General features: G+C 36.7%; 1 protein-coding gene across 1 annotated transcript in view; it reads left to right on the forward strand.

Moving 5' to 3' along the window:
- Positions 1 to 16,963, forward strand: part of tmem132d.S (transmembrane protein 132D S homeolog) — a 419,848-nt gene that overhangs the window by 295,310 nt on the left and 107,575 nt on the right. Inside the window, exon 4 of the mRNA XM_041580339.1 lies at positions 8,253 to 8,436. Within this exon, the coding sequence (XP_041436273.1) occupies positions 8,253 to 8,436 (184 nt within the window). The remainder of the gene's footprint in view (positions 1 to 8,252; positions 8,437 to 16,963) is intronic.

Below are 16,963 nucleotides of genomic sequence, written 5' to 3' on the forward strand. Positions count from 1 at the left end.
GAACTGGTAAATAGCCTACCTTTAATTACTTTTAATGCGATTCCTTCAAATATATTGGCAATTTTACATGCAATGCATCTTTTTAGGAAGCTGCCAGTTAGAACTTAAATTTCTGTAATGAGTAACAGGTTCGCTATGTCATGCATATATTTTCCTGTTCATCTCTAGAACGATCCTTGAAGCACAACATTATCATTACTGTCCTATCCCACAGACAAAAGTGTAATGGAACTAGTGGTAGGAATCCAGGGTTAAATGCACACTAATTGCCTCTCTTATATTTAGCTTTATATTTTATAAACAGACGGTTAAGGCAAAATGTCAGAAGGCAGAATTTCCCAAAATTTTAATAATTTCTAGCACTAAAGCTGGCCATCGATGTAAAAATTTTTAAAAAATCAGATCATCATCATCAGGGAGACCACGATTATCTCGAAACGATCGTACGAATTGTCCATCAACTAAAAAGACCAATTTGCCAGGAAAACAAAGGGGAGCTGCCTGCTTGGCCCTGCAAACATAGATAGATTGCACTGGGACCGACAAAGATTTTTTAACCTGGCTGATCAATTTCCTGAAAGATGTCAGCCGAAAAATCGTAAGATGTAAGATCGTTCATATCCCACTAACTTCACGATAATTTCGAAGGATTGGTTGGACTTCGGTAAAATCGGTCATTCAGCAAGAAAAATCTTTGCATCTATGGGGGAGCTTAACAGTGTTTAAGTATAATAGCTGTAGTCTCATATGACTACAATATAGCCTTATGAGATCAGTCACTGTTTGCTAAGTGCAATGGGAAACATATGTTACTATATACCCAGTGAATGGCAATACAATTGCAGTGTGATATAGTATCTAATATAATATATGTGTGATATTTTGAAGAGTTGGAAGATTAACTTTGTTTCATATGTAAGGCTTAAGTAAATCGGAGATTGTCCTTTTTTCGGACAGTGAGCTTTACCTTAAAGGGATCCTGTCATCGGAAAACATGTTTTTTTCAAAACGCATCAGTTAATAGTGCTACTCCACCAGAATTCTGAACTGAAATCCATTTCTCAAAAGAGCAAACAGATTTTTGTATATTCAATTTTGAAATCTGACATGGGGCTAGACATTTTGTCAATTTCCCAGCTGCCCCTGGTCATGTGACTTGTGCCTGCACTTTAGGAGAGAAATGCTTTCTGGCAGGCTGCTGTTTTTCCTATTGAGTGCTGTTCTTAGATCTACCAGGGAGCTGTTATCTTGTGTTAGGGAGCTGTTATCTGGTTACCTTCCCATTGTTCTTTTGTTTGGCTGCTGGGGGGGAAAAGGAGGGGGTGATATCACTCCAACTTGCAGTACAGCAGTAAAGAGTGATTGAAGTTTATCAGAGCACAAGTCACATGACTTGGGGCAGCTGGGAAATTGACAATATGTCTAGCCCCATGTCAGATTTCAAAACTGAATATAAATAAATCTGTTTGCTCTTTTGAGAAATGGATTTCAGTGCAGAATTCTGCTGGAGCAGCACTATTAACTGATTCATTTTGAAAAAAATGTCATTTTCCCATGACAGTATCCCTTTAACTTTACCCAGATGAAACTCTCTGTCCCAGGTGTGGGCCTATAACGAAGGTAGGGTATTGTTAAACGGCAGTCTTTAGTATCTTTCTAGAACTAGTGGTTCTTATAACTGTACCAGAAACAGTGGAGTAACATAGGCTGTAAATATTAACATCTATTTGTGATGCAGCACTGTGAGAATAGCATTCACCTCTATAGAACACTTGAGGTGGAACAATATATGTTTCCATCTCTTGGAACTCCTCTTTGGGTGGACCCCAGGTAGGATTATCTAGCCCCTAAGGCCAACACACTAGTTCCCTCTCTGGGCCAGAATGCCACCTGGAACCAACCTAGTCCCTCTAATTGTCCTTGGAACAATTTAAAGCTGCTCAGCTAAATATTATATCTCCTAGAGAAACCTATAATAAGAGAGAACTCACCACTCACTAGATCTTGTACTTTTCTGGGGTTCCACTCTTGACTCCCTTCCCCTAGGGGAGTGTCTGGCAAAAAGCCCTTAGAACCATATGGCTTCCAAATATATATCTTTATACACTGCCACCTTATGGCTAAACTAGGGAATTCCAGAGGTCATGAGTTGACCCAGGAAGAGGAGCCCTTTTCCTCCTACTTTCAGTATAAAGGAAAAGTAAACCTCATGAAATTGTGACGAAACCTCAAACAAACAGGTAATATGTCACATACATCTAGTCTCTATTAAGTTTAGGTGGCTGTGTACAGTATGTACACAGGATGAGTTTTCCGCTAGCTGCCAGTGCTTATAAAATGTTCTAGGCAACAATCTTTTTATGTTTGTATCTTTACTGGTAAAACAATTTTCAAAATATGAAAAGTAGCATTAGAGACAGATGTGTACCCATGGACAAGAAATGACCATCATTGACATTGTCAGTAAGGATGGGTGAAATTTAACCCATTTTGCTTTGCCAAAAATTCCCTGAAATGCATTAAAGTCTATAGGTGACAAATTTGTTTTGACATGCAACACTTTTTCTTCCATTAAAGTCTATGGGGATAATTTCCACTGCGAAACACGGCAAAAAAATTTGCTCATCCCTAATTGCCAGTAAACAGCAATAACCTCAAGCATAATGGAATCCAGTGCCTACATGTTCAATTAAATTAAACTTTTTTAAACATAATATACTGTATAGCACATGGGAAGAAAAAAAGAAGAAAGTTGCTATTGCATTTGTGAATAAAAACAGACTTACCATTTAAGAAAATATGAAATACAATATGATTCCGTTAATATACTATTATTTGTGTGGACTATGAGTTTGGTCACGTAATGGTCATCAAAAGAGCAATAAAAATAATTTGTAGGTTTGGTATCAGGAGAGTGGATGATTACTGCTTTGCAGGTAGATGATAGAAAAAGGCAGGTAATTGTTGCTTTTCAGGTTTAAAGTGGTTTGTATGCTATTCATTATTTTCTCTGCTTCCTGTGTATAACCAACTTTACAGTGGCCAGGGCTAGAACCAACCTGTAGCCAATGCAAAAATATCAACATTTTACACAGTATCTGAAAAACCTCTCTGCCCAACCAAAGACTCTTGGTCTTCCTTTTATCTGTTGTCTCCACTGCAACTGTTGTAATCTATAAAAGAACTTATCATAGCTTAAAAGCTTTGTATTCTTATACAAAGTCTACTCTTTAGAAAAGGTTTCCCATGTTTTAGCTAATAATAATGAATCACTTTTGGCATTAGCTTGATAATGTACCATATAATTTTCAGCTTACTGCACAAAGGTAGATAATTTGACTTCCTTGCAGTGCTGCACTATTGCCGTGATCGAATTTCAAAGACAAACACCATGACTTTTTTTTTTGTTCTTTCTCATTTGTAAAGCACTGCAGGTAATTTTCCTTTGTTTTGAAGGTCTTACAAATTATAGCTGGACTTAAATAAATGTTGACCAATATGTCGAGTCATACTCATTGTCTTTATATATACAATGTAATTATGGATCGTGACTGTATGAAAAAGAATAGAATTCCTATGCAGTGGCCAACAGTTATGGGTGGAGAAATTACCTAGGATACAATTGTGATTGGGAACATAAAAAGGATAGAAGCACTAAAAGGAGGTTTTCACCATGCCAACTTAAACCAATGAAACAAAATGTGTTGGTTTCTGAGCTGTAATTTGAATCTTAAAATTACTAATCAGTCTTGTATTGTGACAATTATATTCTACATATGTAGTATGTTGTGTGTTGGTAAGCTCTGGTAAGTAACAGCAGCACAGAGCATGCGCTGGTTGCATTGGGCTGGTATATTACTCCAAAACATAGGGGCCCATTTACTAACAATTGAATAGCAATTTTTTCCACAAATCTCAAAATTTGGGGTTTTCATATTGTAGGGACCCATAGGATCATGGCCCCTATGGCTTCATTTTCTACCAATATCTCATTTTTTGTTGCTGGGTTAAACCATGTTTCTTTTTTTGCATGCCCAGTTCATTTGCTTGTAGGTTGATGACCATATCCTGCCTCACTGTAACATAGTGCTTGGAAGGGGAGGTCCTTCATCTTTGGTTTGCAGCAGTTGTTCTGGGTGGCTGTCCATTGGCTCGAAGTAAACATGGGCCCAAAGTGTAAGGCACTACACATCAGATGGCCAGAGAAAACTTCCAACATCAGCCTATGGAAAAGATCAAAACAGATCTCCATTGACCGAGAAATCAGAAGAAGAAAGTGGGGCTGGATAGGCCACACCCTCAGAAAAAGTTCTGACAACATCACAAGGCAAGCCCTTGAGTGGAACCCACAAGGGAAAAGAAAAGTTGGCCGGCCAAGACAGACATGGAGGAGGTGCATGGAGGCTGAAATGAAGGCAGCCGGATGGACATGGGCTCAGCTGAAGAAGACCGCTGCGAACAGAGTTCGTTGGAGGAGTGTCGTTGAGGCCCTATGCTCCCCGCTGGAGCAAACGGACTATGAGAAAGTGTAAGGCCCTAAAAGGCAATCCCTTTAGAGAAGTTAGGAAACAGGGACTGTGTGTGTGAACAAGGTTAGCTAGTGTGCAGGATATCCACTGTTATAGCACTCTCTAGGAGGAGTGAGTCCGTGAGCATTAGTTAGCAAGTGCCGCTTTTAGCTCCAACAATGAGGATAGAAGGAAGTAGCTCTCCCCCAGGCTCTGCTATGCCTGTAGAGAAGGGACCACGGTATTGACAAGGGAAACAGGTTATTGTTGTATCCCTGCTCCATGTCTACTGTAGGGATCCGGACCACATGAGGTACTGACAACCTGGAAGGTGTATACTTCAACTCCCCTGCTATACCTTAAGTGATGCCATTCTGTTTGTATCTACTACACCTGTGATTGTACCTGCCATTTACTGATCTATCTCATGTGCTGTGAGTATTGCAACCCTATGGCACCTAATATTGAATAAAACCTGTTTTATTTCAAATTAGGATTACACTAAATTTCTAAAAAGCTCTAGAAATGTGATATCTATTAAGGGAAAAAACCTTGAAAACCTTTAATGCCAAATTCAAAGTTGTCAAGGTCAAAGTTGTCAAGCTGCTCCAGAAGTCAATGGGAGCTGCGCTGATCTTAGTTGACTGCTTTTAATCAAATCAGACTTTGATGGGGGAAAGTAATATGTTTCGCTAGTACAAAAAACATTCACAAACACCTTTGAAAACAAATCCCTTTTGCAATGTTTGCAAACAAATTCTTTTGCGTACATATGTAATAAAATTTTGCAATCGCAAAATATTTAACAAAACTCCAGAGCAGGTGTTAATGCTAAACTATGCTTATCGATAATGCTCAATGTAATATTCAGTGACATTCAATGACATTTGTGGTGTTTGAGAGTTTAGTCGTCAAAAACCTCTAAAACCACTAAAATTCAACCTTTAATAAATAAGTCTCATAAAGTGCAGTATTACAAGCCTACATTTCTGTTAAGCTCTAGTTCTCCTTTAACATCATTTACAAGCCATTATCTGAGAAAAAGGAAAACACAATCAGACAAAAATGCAATGTTGTTTAAATGACAGAAATATAGGAGTATGAAATATGTGAATGGCAGCAATTGCTCATACAATATCAGGAGTGAATGGACCAATGCACACAGCCTAGAAAATCTTTAGAGTTTGATAATCATTGTTATATTGCTCAAAGCACCTTTACCAAGTCATGCACAGATATTTTTAGGTTAACATGGACCCTTTAGAAAGATTTATTCAGATTTGCTAATATTTATGATGGTTCTGTTTCTACTTGTTTTTAAAATGACTGGAGCCTTTGAAATAGTTAAAAGACTGCCCACTCACAAAAATATTAAAGATAAAGAAACCACCAAGATTTCAAATATTTTACTGCCAGGGTTTTACTGTCGACCATTTCTCCTGGGATTTCAATCCAGCTTCCTTACAACAGGGGACACGTGGCTCCAATCCATTTGCAAGTTATGGAAAACCTCCCACCCATATATTCAATAAGAGAACAGCTGGAGTTTTGTTGCACACTGTCTCTATAGAGCAACAGCAAACAGAGGCAAACATTAGCACACAAACAATTTTTAAATGTAATCCATTTTAAAACCTGCAGTTTTGTTTAACTTAGCCATTAAAATGAATCAATAAATGCAGACTTTGTTTTACCAACAGATGTGGGACTTAAGGCTGTGGATTAATGAGCCAAACTCTGTCTAACTGTGCTTGAAAAGTTCTTAATAAAAGTCTCATCGGAGATATGGAGGAATATATAAATTCAAAATCAGAATGAGCAGAATAACATTGGAGTCATCCATGATATAGTGTGTCTGTATACAGTAATATAGAGAGATAATTCTCACAGTTTCACAATCAATAGAGTTATCATAATTGTACCATCATTTATAATTGTCTGCTAATATAACTCTTTCAAATATCTATGTACCGTATAACTGATACATGTAATCTACCGGTACGTTGTAGTCGAATGAGGGGCTATTTGAGGCAGCACAGTAAGGATCCCCTGGGAAGCCATGTGAGAGGGCATGAGGGAACTTGAGTTCTGTGTAAGAGGACCAGGTCTTCTGGAATGCTGAATGGGGATCTGTGTGAGTGACTTCTTTGCAGATGGGGAAGCAAAAGGAGTTATTGGAATATCATGGATAAATAATAAGGTGCAATTCCCCTCAGGCAAGTGCCTATACAACTTTTAAATTGAGAACACAATACACAAATGAGAATATTATTTTAATCCAATGATTTAAGCGTTGCCTAGAACACATACACAAAACAAAGCATAATACCTTTGTAAATGGAGCCATGTACTTTACACATTTTTCAATTAAAAATACATTTGATTACACAAGGGACAGTCATGTAGAGGAGGTGTGAATTGGGGGTGGCCTGACAGATATGGGGCACCTTTCAGGGACTGTATTGGATGTGATAGCATAACTGGCAGGGCCAGGAGGTCTAACTGACCAGACTGGGACCATTACTAGGAGGTACCAGAGCTTAGCAAGGACCTGACTACATTTACTGGTGGGAAAGGCTCATGAATGGAAGTACTGTATTAGTATGGCATATTTAGCTGTGCAGACCATAATTCTCACCATTGCTCTAGTAAATCAGGGAATCAGCATCAACTAAAAATGATTTCTTCATGTTACCCTGTATAGTAAAACAAACTTCAAATCTGGATTTGTTCAACAATTGGTATAAAATTATACACATTAACCCATTTGTTGTTCTCATGGTCTCCTTGTGTCATTTAGGGGCATATTTATGATCCTTCAAGGGACATTATTGGGCAAACTAAAGGAAGTTAATCCACTTGTGTTTTCTGCAATTACTTTACTGTTTTCAAAAAGCCAAGAGTAATTCTTCCAAAACTCTGTCTCATTTTATGTCTTCATTTTGGCTTCAATTTGAATTAAGTAATTTGTACTTAAACTAAACTAAACTAAAGTGTGCATGAGTTAAATGTTTAAATACCATTCTTCTACTATACTATAGTTTTTATAGTTACACCTTTTTTTACCACAGGCGTTTGAAAAATGTCTTAATAAAGATTAGTGGCCTATTCAGTAGATTTTATGCCAGTCGGTCACACCGAAAAATGAGCCCAGTTGGTTTGATTAGTCAATTTATCTTTTATGCTTTTCATTCTAAAACTCCTACCAATTAAATTGGATTCTGAGCCTTCCCATGGATGCCCTACTAAATACAAAGCTCTCTTTTGTGCACTTGCGTGTGTTCTATTTTCTGGATTTGTTTTTCTCTTGCTATTCTTGGTTGACTAAAAACCTTGCATATGAATGACAGAAGATATCTGCTCTGCTATTTACTCTGCCAGCCTTGCTATGTTTACAAAGTCTATAATGCCTTCTGCCATACTAGGTAACTGTCAAAGGAGTCAGGAATATGCAGAAAACAAGAACAATGATTTATATAAAATATTTATTGTATATCTTTACTCAGTCCTGATGCCTATTTTGCAGCACAGTATGTTTCTGTGAACTTTGGAAAAACATTGTAGGTTGATAAAAAGTTAGATTGTTTGCCAAATTCAATATCAGTTCATGAAGAAAGTCACTCTGTAGCCACGCAACAACTTAACAAACAGCCACACATTATTGGATATGGGTAAACAGTACTGTGCTATTAGAAATCTTCCAAAATGATTTCTATACTAACATGTTTTTGTTTTCATTTTCAGCATAGATGAAACCTTCTATGAGATTTTCCAAATTGATTTCAGAATTGGCAGTGTTAGTGACCCATCAGGAATCCAGATAATAACCTGGCAAGTGGAATACTTCGGGCAAAGCTTATCAGAACTGGGAGTATCTAAAATATATGTTAATGAAAAAGATATTGTAGGCGTGATCCCTATTGCTATGGTAAGTCATGTTTTAATTTTTTTAGCAATAATTACTAAAACTTATACTGGGGTATTAAACACATGTGCACATCCGCAATGAGGCACATCAACGTGGGTTGCAGCAGAGATCCTTTAGATTTTTTTCACATTTCAAATCCCCCCCCCCTTGAGGGGCAACATTACTGCCTTCGCTCATAATAAAGTTAGTCTGCCATTTAGTTAACATTCCAAGAGTATCTGTCGTAGGACAGAAAACTGGCATTTTCACCACTGATTTAGATCTATAGGACAGTTCAAGAGGTTTAAATTGTCTAGGCATCAGCTCAAGTACTTTGGATTTTGTTGGAAATGGGCTGATAAAAGGAATTGCAATTTTAATGGTACAGTGTAATGTGTATGATTAACTTCCACACCTTGAAATAAGTGCAAAGACAGGTTGAATTGGATATAAAATGTAGCGTGAGCATAAAAAAGGCAAGTGAACTAAGCAAAGGGCTTCTAAGAATGAAATTAAAAGATCCTTGGTGACCTCTTCTGGGAACTGATCTTGTGAAAGAGTTACTATCATAATTGTTAAAGGGAAATTTATACATATAATATGTATAAATAGTATTGATCTAAATTTACAGTGCATTTGGTTTGAGGACATGCAGTAGCTTAGAAGTGGAGAGGACTTTCCATCTCTATGTTTTTATTGTGCAAACACAATGAGTAAAACTAGCAGTGGTAAAGCTCAATATAGACAATAAAGTACAGGTGACATTTTTTTTAAGAGAAATAAATTCATGTTCACAACTAATCACAGATGGAGCTAAAATGTAAGACTGGAAAAAAAACATATATTTTAGTTTGAAAATGGGTATTCTTGTCTGTACTTAATGCTTCAATGATGTCTTCTTTGTCTGGATAAATAGGTTATATTAAATTTAGGTACAGGTATGGGATACATTGTTCAGAAAGCTCCAATTATGGAAAGGCCATCTCCCATAGACTCCATTTTATCCAAATGATCCAATTGTTTTCCTATGTAATGAGAAAACAGTACCTTGAACTTTATTCTAACTAAGGTATAATTAATCCTTATTAGAAGAAAAAACAGCCTATTGGGTTTATTTAATCTTTACATGTTTTTCTAGTATCCGTTATCTTGAAAATCCCAGGTCCCGAGCATTCTAGATAAAAAGTCCTCTACCTGCACTATCAAAGTGTATCCATGAAAAGCGATAGTGTGTTAGTTATCTCTATAGAGATATGTAAGATACACACCATAAACAGTTCCTTTGCTTGTATATATAAATATAAACAATGCAAAAGAATGGCACTGGAAACTAGAAGTCAACTTTAAGGGCTAGTCCACACGGGGAGATAGCGACGCGTTTGCGGTCGCGGCGACAAAGCGCCGCGACAGTCGCCGCGACCGGCGCAGGCGACAGTTTTGTATGGGCGCCTATGTAAAAACGCCTGTGCTAACCACACGAGGCGATGCGCTTTTCAACAGTCGCCTGAAAATGCCTCGCCAGGCTGTCGACTGTCGCGGCGCTTTGTCGCCGCGACCGCAAACGCGTCGCTATCTCCCCGTGTGGAATAGCCCTTAGTCTAAATTAGGTAAAGGGGAATTGCCCCATCATTATGCATTGATAGGGTTTCCAATGAAAAATGAACTCGTCCAATGATGACCTGTGTCTGTTCCATGTCTCTAATCCAGTACTCAAATAGACAACATGAAAGAAAGCCTGGTGTGCACAGTATATATGCCCCTCCCTTAATTACAAGCATTTCATACATCTCTGTAGCAACTGATATGTGCACTATATCCTTATATTACTTGCACAAAATCTCTTTCACAGAAATTAACTTGCATCTATTGGTAAATGAGTCATCAGTACCCTGAAGTACACACAAGCATACATATTGCTGTTTTCTTTCTACAGACAATGCCGTTAGCATTCAGCTCATTTTCCGCTAAAGAAATCAGAAAAACAAAAAACTGATATACTAAATACAGTGTAGAAATGTAACAGCTGTATATAAGCTGTGTGGTTATTTCTGTAAAGTATTAAGACATAATGAATCATAAATAATGTATGATAATCTGTACATCCCTAGTTACAATCCCCTATCTTTATCAGCATACATTTAATATGAGACAACATTTTATAACAATCAATGAAGCAGAGGGATCCCACAAACACTGGGATAAGCTCGAAACGTCGCTTAGCTTGAGGCATGAATAAAATTTCACTTTTTTCACTAAATGGGAGTGCTGCTGAAATATCTTCTTGAATATGGATTAGACCTGGGTAGACAGAGTGACGGTCAACACCCGATGCTACAAAAAGCCGTGAGAGTGTTTGTTGGGGTATTTTCTCCATAAAAAAGATCAAAGAAAAAGCGGCCACCCCTATAGACTTGAGAAACTGGACTTTTATTTGAAGCAGCAATAGTGGTTCAGTATATGTGTATATACCTGGGCACTATTTGGAAAGGTTGAACTTAGTGGACTTTTGTCGTTTTTCAACCCAAATGAACAATATAACAATGAAACTAAGAATGCATTACATCCTAACTTACTGTATGCTGGAATGATCGGCTAGTATCCAGTGACATCCTTTTGGGACTTGTCAACACTTTGCTAAGTTGTAATAAAGAATTGTATAACATGATGGCCATATGTACAACAGTACAATATATTACTTGAAAAAAAATAGAAAAGCTGCACCAGCCCTTCCATATCCACTGACTGACTATGTGTATAAAATGTGAGTGCCATTGCTATGTCTACTATAGTTGTCTAAAGTGATCTATACTCACACTTCGGGGGGTTATTTATTAAAACTCGATTTTTGTGGAAAAAAACTCGATGTTTGAAGCTGGTTTTCGCTCTAAAACATGAACATTTTGAATTATTCAAATGACAGTTCGATAAAGTTTCACAATTCAAATATGTATTGTTTGTAAACTGGAAAAATTTAGGTTTTTAAATCAAATTTTATGCACCTGAATTATTAATAAACAAGCCAAATTCATGGATGGGAGTTAGGTCAAGTTTGTTTCTGGTAAAATATGTTTAAACAAATGAGTTTTGGTAAATAACCCACCAAATGTGCAACAGAAACTTTTACAGTGCTTTATAGTCATGCTCAGTAAACCTCTCTTTTGGTAGTATTCTTCCTATCCTGTACTAAAAATTAGATTGGGGTGGGGGATAAATGCCACAAATTATTCTTTAAAACAATAGAACCATGCTTGTGAAATCCAGTGGCCAGAGATAGCTGTAAATCACAGGCTAGCTTTCAGAGACAGAAAAGAAGAGAATAAAACTGGCTAAGCATGTTATAGGATGATATCCTGGTGATGCTGTCCAATTAGCACTAATTATTGTTGTTCAGGAATATATAATTTCCCTATTTTCAAAAGCTGTTTAACTCTATTTACTGAACTGCATCGATAAATAGCCAAAGGGAAAAGTATATTAGCAGCTAACAATTTCTGATGTTCTTTGAATAACATTGTCCATGATATTAATATTTTGAGGTGACCTTTAGCTTTACCTTTGATTTCTGTGCATCATGCAAATGATTCTGTCCTAAAATAAATCATATAAAATGTCTGCATTTCACATGGCAATTTCATTTATTTATATACATGGAATTCTAGTTATATGATTGTTATTCTGCTGCTCAGACTATAAATTAGTTGCATTTTCAATCAACCTGTGAAAATACTTGGATCAAGGGTCAGAAACATTTCAGCTTAATAAAGTTAAATTTGCATTACAGTGCTGGATGTGCTATGCTCATCTCAATGACATTCAGAAACGCACCTTCTCCAGTGTAAATGGGTGGGCTATTGTGCATTTGTCTATAATGTCCTCTAGCACATTTGAAGTGTTATCATGTCCCTTCACAGGCTCCTCTTATCCAGAGCAAATTAAACATAATAAAAGTTAATTCCTTTTACCAACTTAGTTGCTAAACATGTTTCCAATATACTGTGCTATAAAACAACTCTACATTCTTAATGATTTAATGCCAGTTTTATGCTGATGGTACATTATTGGGGGAATGTGATATCTTTCATTAGCACAAAAAACATACTTAAAGGGATACTGTCATCGGAAAACATGTTTTTTTCAAAACGCATCAGTTCATAGTGCTACTCCAGCAGAATTCTGCACTGAAATCCACTTCTCAAAAGAGCAAAAGTGCCTGCACTTTAGGAGAGAAATGCTTTCTGATAGGCTGCTGTTTTTTCTTTTCAATGTAACTAAACGTGTCTCAGTGGGAAATGGGTTTTTACAATTGAGTGCTGTTCTTAGGCAGCTGTTATCTTGTGTTAGGGAGCTGCTATCTGGTTACCTTCCCATTGTTCTTTTGTTTGGCTGCTGGGGGGGGGAAAGGAGGGGGCCATATCACTCTAACTTGCAGTACAGCAGTAAAGAGGGATTGAAGTTTATCAGAGCACAAGTCACATGACTTGGGGCAGCTGGGAAATTGACAATATGTCTAGCCCCATGTCAGATTTCAAAATTGATTATAAAAAAATCTGTTTGCTCTTTTGAGAAATGGATTTCAGTGCAGAATTCTGCTGGAGCAGCACTATTAACTGATTAATTTTGAAAAAAAATGTTTTTTTCCGATGACAGTATCCCTTTAAAGTAGATGTTCACCTTAGACCATATTCTACATTTGAATATCCCCTGCAAAAAAAACAAAACATTTTTGCAAATTATCTTTATTATTTTAAATATTCTGTTTTGAAGCTAAAGCCTTGATAAGCCACAGATCAGCCCTGCTAAAGTTCTTTCTTCTGTGCTCTCTACTCTCTGTAGGGGATTTCCCAGCCTGGAACTTGACAGGCAGCCAAACAAAAAAAATCACACTGAACTGGCTCTGCGCATGCTTCCTTCTACTGTTTCAATTGCATGTCTTTGATGGGATTGAATGCAAAATTTAGCCAATAGGATCAGTGAAATGCAAATGAAGCAGGTGAGAGGAGGCATGCACAGCAACCAAATCATTGATCGCTTCCAGAAGCAGGCAGAATAGAAAACTGTGTCTGCAATCCCAACCAAAGAGGTAGCAGAGAGCCCAGGAGAAAGCCTTTTAGCAGCAGCAATCCACAGCTTATATGGTCTGTAGCTTCAAAACTATCCATTTAAAATAAAGAAAAATTACAAAAATGTTTCTTCTGACTGGAGCTATTCAAATCTAGCTAAAGCTAAACCTCCCCTTTAAATACCTTTATTGACCAATTTGAGATCTCAAACACTCCCTTGCAGAATTTGCGAACAAATGGCTTTTTTGAACATGTGCAGTGTATGTAATAAAATTTCGCAATTGCAAAGGGTTTTTTTGCGTAAAAAATATTAACAAAACTCCAGAGCAGGTTCTAACACTAACCTTTGTTTAGCGATAATGAGCAATGTAATATTCGCCAGCAAATGATTTTACATTGCGAGCAGTTCTAGACATTCACAAAAACACCATTTTAAGCCACTTTGGGAATTTTAATTACATTCCCCCTTATTAGCTATAACAGGCACTGATCAATTCTCCCTAGCGTTCAATAGTGTGTTAGCCACAATAACACCTAACTTCTTCAAACTAAGTAGGAAATAAGGACAATTCCATCTAATGTATACATGGTATTCAAAATGGTTTCAAAACAACCTTGCATACATCTATATTGCTGCCCAGTCCTCAAATGTATTAAATCTCATGTTCAAAAGGAAAACATGCCAAATGGAACCCATAGTTTGTACAATTTATTATCATCTGCCAGCACAGAAATAGTACTTTCAATGTCAACCTTGAGGTCATTTATGCAAAAAATTAAAAAGCAGTGGACCATGGTCAAACCTTTAAAATGCTCTATATTGGTTCAATAGAACATATTTATATTGTCACACCTTTTTATTCAATTTATCACACGTTTTATAATCTGTCTTTTAGCTAGTTCTCTATTCAAGTACAAATAGTATGTTCAAGGCCAATATGGTTTAGCTTAATAAGTAACCTTCTGAGCGATACTGTAAATGTATCATTCGTTAAATGTAAGTTAATCACATTCATTGTAACCTCAAGGTCTAGGTTTCTGCTTACCTTCCCATAGAAGGCAATAAAAGGATCTATTGCACATGAAACCATGCTGGTATAAACCTATAATATCTATATTTGAAGCTTATTCTGATTTCTTGCTCCTTAATATGCGTTCCAAAAGTTTTCTGCCATAGTTGTCATACAATGCTACCAGACATCAATTGGTTTCCTAAAGTGTTCTGGCAACCACACAAATAACTCTGTTTCATACCCTGGAATAAATACAATGATTTTCATAAAAGTTTATCAAAATGAATTGATTGATTAACTGGTTCCTGATTGGCTCAATATAAAAAATATTTAATTCTTTGCCTTCCTCTAACCTATCCCCCTTTTCTTATTTGACTCTGAAGAAATTAGCATTTGTTTTACTGAATGGTCTATTCATTTGGGGAGGCCTATTTACTAAAACTTAACCTTTTTCACTTAAAAAAATATTTACAATATTTCTCAAAAAGATTGGTGCAAGAAAAAGTCACAACCAAATGTGTGGCGATTGGAATGATGCAACTTTTTTTGATGCTCGAATCATGCAACTTTTCTGAATTGATGCTCGAGTTTAGCAGATTATCGAACAAAAATCAGAACAAATAGCCTGAAACTTTCTAGAATCCCAAAGGTAAAAAACATGTTTCAATTGTTAAAGGACCCATCTGCCATTGACTTTTTCATCAGTTTGACAGGTTTAAGCTGCAGCATTTTTGGATTCAGGTTTTTAGCAGCTTCAGAACAAAATAACTCTTGAAAAAGTTTTTTTCTCTCTAAAAATTCAAGTTTTTCCCCTTTAAAAACTCCACCAGAAACATTTGAGGTTTAATAAATAGGCCCCTAAATGTGGACTTGCCTGATTTTTGCATGATCACCCTTTGTAAAAGGGCAAAATGTACTGTAATGAAGGATTTTACCAAACTGGAATATATAACTGCCAGTGCTAACCTCACGCTAAACCATAAAACCTTTCCCTTGCATTACTGCCCCTTGTTTCTAAAGAGAACATACAGAGATGTATAATCATTTACTAGTGTTTTATAGACATATAAAAAGAGAAGTATCTGGGATGGTCTGAAGACACTATGAAATACAATACCAGACTGGGGTGCCAGGGGTCCACTATGAAACCGTTGACCACAGGCCTATGCCCCAAACTATGTTTCTATTTCTATTTTGTTTCTGTTTAGTTTCTTTATTCTCGTAATCATTTCTCCATGCATACTATCATTTCTCCTTACACCATTTTTTCTACATTGCAGTAACAATATGGTCTGGAATATAGTCATCTGTAAAGGAATATAGTCATATGTAAAGGTTAGGAAAACGTTCTTTCTAATGGAACTGTTGTCAAGTAATATAAAGGTTAACTAGTCAAATGTGACATGTGCCACATGGCAGTTAGTCTCACTTTTACCCAATACCCTGATTGGGTTTAACCTTTTTTGCATACTTTTCACAGAGAATAAAAGCTTTTTTTCTAAACAGAGAAAGACTAATCTTTCTTTAACTCTACTCCATTCAACCATTTCTGATATACAAGACTTGCTTAAATGGTGGGCGTTATATACAAAACTTTTTGGTGACTTAATCCTAAATGGTTGGTATTATAATTCACCCCTGTGTGTCACTAGTTTGTAGCCGATATCTTTTTATCTTTCTGGTACATTTTTATTCTTTGATATCTTCACTCATGCATTTGCACATAAATACATGTCTGACATCCTTACAGATCCAAATGTATTAATGATCTGCCTGCGGTATTTAAGCAATTCCACTGGCAAAAAAGAAATCTCAGCTCAATAGATGCATCCAAGAGTGTCATCCAAATATATGCCCACAGGAGCGAAACACATTGATAGAACAAATCGAATAGCCTCCAGCTTTCCCTGTCACTGTGTAAATTGAAATCTGTTTTCTGTGAGAAATATATGTGTAATTAAAGTATGCCGGACATGTTCTCATTTGTTCACAGGAATACTTCTTGACACAACAAGTACTTTGTTATTTTTCATTGGTAAAATTAAAAATGCTTTCCTTTTTATTCTGTAGCCTAAAGACTTATTTTGAGAGTGGCAATAATACAGAGGACCACCCTTCTACCTGGTACCACCACCTACTTCTTTGTTAGTGAGTTCATACTTTTTTTTTAAGAATAGATGATAGTGATGATAAAATGGTGATATAGAATTCAGTTGTTATTTTCCCAATCTTCTAGTAGGGATATCAGAGTTATGTCTCTCAGTTTCTTCATATCTCACTGTGACATCACTTTTTTGGAGTGAAATTCCAATCCTTGGCGCCAATTATTGTTTACAAGACCCTTTTCTCTCCATGGCAGTACCCAAATTGGCTGCTTAATGCCTGTTATTGTTTTACTTGGTTTAGACCTCTCTGCCTGACTTGACCTTCTTGCCTGTTTCTAGACTATGGTCTTGCCTGGTCCTTACCTGTACT

Source organism: Xenopus laevis, chromosome 1S (genome assembly GCF_017654675.1).
Source record: "Xenopus laevis strain J_2021 chromosome 1S, Xenopus_laevis_v10.1, whole genome shotgun sequence".
Taxonomy (NCBI): domain Eukaryota; kingdom Metazoa; phylum Chordata; class Amphibia; order Anura; family Pipidae; genus Xenopus; species Xenopus laevis.